At 42.4% G+C, this 5,558-nt stretch overlaps 1 protein-coding gene across 1 annotated transcript in view; it reads right to left on the bottom strand.

Annotated features, from left to right (window-relative positions):
• Positions 1-5,558, bottom strand: part of LOC123970464 — a 36,647-nt gene that overhangs the window by 3,786 nt on the left and 27,303 nt on the right. The window contains exons 7-9 of the mRNA XM_046048508.1: positions 5,242-5,319; positions 4,623-4,796; positions 3,388-3,561 (exon numbers count right to left, since the gene is read on the bottom strand). Of these exons, the coding sequence (XP_045904464.1) occupies positions 3,388-3,561; positions 4,623-4,796; positions 5,242-5,319 (426 nt within the window). The remainder of the gene's footprint in view (positions 1-3,387; positions 3,562-4,622; positions 4,797-5,241; positions 5,320-5,558) is intronic.

The raw sequence follows: 5,558 nt of genomic DNA, 5'->3' as shown, positions 1-5,558 counted from the left end.
CAGCTCAGATGTGTGATTACCTATAGACACAAAGTAGTCCCTGTCCTTTAAGAAGGATTCAAACCAGTTTAGTACTGTGCCAGAAAGTCCAACCCAGTTTTCAAGTCTGTCTAATAATATGTTGTGGTCGACCGTGTCGAATGCAGCACTGAGATCCAATAATACTAAGACTGAAATTCTGCCACTGTCAGTGTTTAAATGGATGTCATTGAAAACCTTAACAAGAGCCGTCTCAGTGCTGTGGTGTGGTCGAAAACCTGACTGGAAGACGTAAAATGGGAGATTTGATATGGGCCTATAATTGCTCATTAGTGAACTGTCTAGATTGCTCTTTTTGCTCTTTTTTAAGAGTGGCTTAATGACTGCAGTTTTCAGGGCCTGTGAGGAAAAAACCCGAGGAGAGACATGTTGACAATTTGTAGTAAATCTGAGGCCATGCATTTAGAAACACTTCTGAAAAACCTGTTGGCAGAATATCAAGGCAGCATGAGGAGGATTTCAGATGTTATGTCCTCCAGGTTTTTATGGTTAATAGAATCAAATTGTCTCATGCTATATGAATTGTTTTGAAGTGGACACAGGGACAAGACATATCCTGTTACTGACATGGAGGCACTGACTGCTTGTCTAATTGTTTGAATTTTGTCTGTGAAGAAGGAAGCAAATTAATTGCAGGCCCTGGTGGATAGAAGTTCAGAGGCTACAGACACAGGAGGGTTGGTTAGCCTGTCGACAGCAGCAAACAGGGGACGTGCATTATTTGTGTTTTTGGTGATGATGTCAGAGAAGAAGGACCGCCTTGCATTTCTCAGCTCTAAATTCTAAATGCGAAGTTTCTCTTTATAGACATCATAATGAACCTGGAGATTTATTTTCCGCCACCTGCGTTCAGCTTTTCAACACTCTCTTTTTTGAGTTCTAACCAGCGTGGCATTTCTCCATGGAGAATTACTCTTACCAGAGACCACCTTCACCTTGGCTGGTGCAATGGCATCAATAACATTTGTAATTTTAGAACTGAAATTATCTACAAGCTCATTGACTGAGACCCGTAAGATGGCGAGTGTTGAGGAGAAAGCCTCAATAAATTTTGCACTATTTCTGTATTTGTGACACATGTGTCAAACTTGGAGGACTTAGAACCAGTGGTGGAGGTGGACGGTGAGGGGGGTTTATGGTAGAGAAAATGGGAGTGGAGCGAGGGAAGGTGAGGGGAGTAAATTTGGTCCCAGCTCTAACCAGGTCTTCCATGTGATCAGTGAAGTCAAACAGGGGGGAGAGGGGAGAAAGTGTGTCTGAAGGTGGGGATTGGTGGGGTAGAGATGTTGAATCCTCACTGTTGGTTTTCAGTGAGAGAGGTGGAGATTCTTCCCACTCTGTCTCTCTGTACATCAAACACAGCTTATATAGGACATGTTTAGGTATCTGTTATATACCATATAAGGGTCTGAGTCTGCAAACTAAGGCACCAATCCATATAAGGGCACAGTCCTATAGAATAAGTGTAGACATCTGTTAGACACCATATAAGGGTCTGAGTCTCCACATAACCACTGACCTCTACTCTCCCCTTAAAAGGTCACTAATCCTCTATCCAGCTGCTACAGTGCTATGTTAAACTGTTCAAATGCGTCAAATGCACATATGTTATACACCACAAAAGCCATCAATCTGTTTAATCTCTCAGCTCCTCTTCGGATTGGCAGTATAGGGCCACTGATAAACACCTCAGCACCTCAAGAGCTGACCGTGTTCAGACAACACTTCAGACTGTTGCTTCACAACATCATTGGCCCCGATATGTAGTATGATGTTTTATGATTTATTTATGATGTTCACAGTAGGATGTTCAGCCACGATATGCAGGATTCTTTCTGCCAAGTCAGACACCGTATCCTTCGTAAAACAGAGTGTTTTGGTGTTCTTACTGCACATGCTTCTTACATCGTTTACAGCAGAGTCACCCACAATCAGAGTTTGAGGCCCAGTCGTTAGCTTTCCCTGCAGCCTTTTACTTTCTGATTTACTCTCAGTCCTTACCCTTCTGTGTGAGGATGGGATGTTATCCAGGTCATCAGACGGAAATCCAAGATCCTGCAATAGTGGTGAAAATCTGTTCTGCTGTTGCACACTCGGTTGTTGGGGAGGTTTGTTGCTAACTCTCCCTTTCACAGCTGTCCACGGCTGTGTCCTACCAAGAACAGGGGTTGAAGAGGCGCTCTGCCTGGATGATAATGCAGGCCAGCCAGTCGCATCACAAATCTCAGGGCGCCGGGTTCTGCCTGTTACTCGTCCTCCCATTTCCCCAGGAAATGATTTACTCTTAGGCTTTGCACCAAGAGCGTTTCAGGGATGACTCCCACTTTTAGATTTATTACCCAGTACACAGGCCTCCTGCTTCTTGGTAGTCTTGATACTGCTAATTAGCCGTGTGTTAGCATGCTCTTGTCCACTGTTTTGGGTCCACAGTAAAGTGGTGTCATTCCCACATAGTCCATTCACTTCCACATTCACTTCTAACCTGTGGATCTTGGTTTCAAGCACTGCAATTTTCTGCAGAAGTTGGTAGAAGTCGTCCGTGGAGAAAGATCTTGTTGCTAATTAGCATTAGCTATAGCTCCAGTCACTGCAGTACAGGCTAGTGCTATTGATAGGCCGCACTCGCATAGCACTAAGATCATAAAAGGTTTTAAAGTATGGCAAGAGCCTCCTTTATCTGACAGTCCCAGTGATTTAAAATTATCCAAGAGCTGCTGATTTCTAGCAGGGAAAAAAAAGAGAGTTTAAGCAAAAGAATGCAAGGAGAGGCAAGAGCAAGCAGCAAAGCGTCTGCACTGTATGAAAGCAGGAAAGCAGGTAAAGACAGGTATCAACGTTTGTCGATATTTCGATTTAAGAGTTGTTATTTCTGGAAGTCTCAGGATTCACAGTCGAGAAAAGGATCACTGACTGATGTAAAACAATTAGTCGTATCATACTGAAACTGAGTGCACATAGGTGCAACCAACTGTTGACATTTTCATAGCCATCAACATTGTCTGTCTCGAGTTTGAGCAGTTCCACTATCCAATTTCCCAACATGGCTGCTGACAAAACTCCCATTATTAACTGCAGTGAGCTTGTATTTTTCATCGTGTGGCTAAATCTGTAGTCTGACTGAGACTAAGTTGTGATACAAAACAGTTTTACAATTTTCCTACCACTTTGTAAATGAATATTACAAAGAGTACTGTCTAGACCTACTTCATATGAAATGAGCAATGAGATTTTAACTTTTGAATAACTTATGAATTGGCACTATATAAATAAAACTGAATTGCATCTAGAACAGAATGTGTTGTGGGTGTGACTAAATGATCAACACCCGCTCTTGGTTTCTGTTCATACCTGAGAGTGTCCAGCCTCCAGTGCGGATCCTTCAGTCCAGCAAACAGCAGCTTTGCTCCGGAGTCTCCTGGATGATTGTAGCTCAGGTCCAGCTCTCTCAGATGGGAGGGGTTGGAGCTCAGAGCTGAGGCCAGAGAAGTACAGCCTTCCTCTGTGATCAGACAGCCTGACAGCCTGGAGAATGGGGGTTAATCAATGTCATTATCATTGTAAATGCAAGGACCATAAGACACAAATATATTAAAATTTTTAAACACAAAACACGATCTACAAAAAGATTCAAAATCCACAAACTCTTCACAATCCACAAATAGAAACCAGTGACTTAAATGAAGATGGACCAGAGTCCAGTGGGCCAGCTGAAGCAGCATAGAATACCAGATGTGTTGCAGCAATGTAGCATACTGCGGCGTTTCATATGGACGCTGTGAAGTAATTGCTTTGTCACACTGTCTGAAAGCATTGGTAATGACGCACTGAAATAACTACAGGTTAAGGGTGGATGATGCAAGGTATTAGGTGCGTTTGACTTCATGTGGCGGAGCGCTGACTTAACGTGATACATGCTGGACTTAAAATAAGGCATGCTAGTTAGAAGTTCTGTCTGACGTTCGCTGGTGCAAGAAACCTCACTATGTCACATGACATTAAAACCTCACAGGAGCAAGACGGTTGCAGGCGCTGAGTCCGGCGGCTGCAGTTGCTTTTCTGCGACAGCACAAAGTTGGAACCACACTATTGCCTGGTCTCACCACATTTTTCTTGTGTCCGACTTGACGGCGCCATTTTTATTCCCTGCTCCTGCAGTCACCTGCTGCACATGTTAGACTATGAAGTCGGCAAAAGTCAACCGCAGTCATCTCGAATGCACCTATTGGTAATCAGCTCATGTGATGGAATGTTTCTGTTGCCGTTGCTGGTATAAATAGTTAACTGCCTCTCATTCATTTCCTTGGCACACATTGGACAAAAAATTACACATTCATAAAAGCGAAGTCATAAATGTAACGTGTTTGTGGATTGTCTTCTGTGGGTTACAAATAATCAAGTCCAATAAAAATGTTGTCCTTTTCACACACTCACACATCCCTTTGCAGTTTAGTTAGATATTGTCTTAACCGTAATTCCCAACAAAGTAGTTTCCAAAAAAGAATAATGGGAGAATAATATTCACAGTTCAATTCTTCAGATGTTGGGTGTATTTTAATAGACACTAACAGAAGCTGAATGCTGACCTCACTGTCTCCAATGTACAATGTGGACTCTCCAGTCCAGCAGAGAGCAGCTTCACTCCTGAATCCTGCAGATCGTTGTCACTCAGGTCCAGCTCTTTCAGACTAGAGGACTTGGAGCTTAGAACTGAGGACAGAGCTTCACAGCTTCTCTCTGACAGGTTACAGACACTCAGCCTGAAGGGCAGTTAAATAGATAGATAAAGACAAACACCAACACTGTTTCTGTCATCTACAATCTACAACACATCACATTTCTATGGTTCATCTTCAGTCAAGCATTAGGATTAGTATTAGAGGTGTTGAGACTTTTTGGGGTTTTCATTGTGTAAAATACTTAACAATTATAATAATAAAAATTTTATTTATAGGCACCTTTCTTTTTTTTCTTTTTATTTAAACCTGTCCTGCCCAGCAGCCTGGTATAGAGTATGATAAGCTGGATACCATATTGTGCCAGACACATTGTACTTTAACAAGAGAGTATTAATATACTCCTTCGTCTGTTTTATTATTTATTTAATTATGTATTGATTTGTCACCGGGCCGGACAGGGGGGCAGACATGGGGATGGGGGAGCACGAACATCACACAAACAGACAGCACAGAGAAAGGACAACACCTGCAAGAGAAGGGGGATGGAAGGTGGGGACAATAGAGAATAGCACAGGGAAACACCAATTGCAGAAAGCAACGAAACCTGCAATAGAACGGGGAGAGGGGCTTGGGGGGGAGAAAAACAACAACAAAGAAACAATAAAAATAATAATAAATGACAACCAGCCGAACAGCAGCAATAAACAGCTGACATAGTAAGACAACTAAGAGAAAAATGAAAACAAGAAACAGTCCAGCACACTAAATAAGCAACACAGCACAGCCACGAGAGCTGGAATAATAACAATTAATTTAAATAAATAACTGAAAGAAAAGCATCAG

The sequence above is a fragment of the Micropterus dolomieu genome, linkage group LG04 (assembly GCF_021292245.1).
Source record: "Micropterus dolomieu isolate WLL.071019.BEF.003 ecotype Adirondacks linkage group LG04, ASM2129224v1, whole genome shotgun sequence".
Lineage (NCBI taxonomy): Eukaryota > Metazoa > Chordata > Actinopteri > Centrarchiformes > Centrarchidae > Micropterus > Micropterus dolomieu.
The sequence above is the reverse complement of the archived record's forward strand: the minus strand, read 5'-3'. Positions and strand labels throughout refer to the sequence as shown.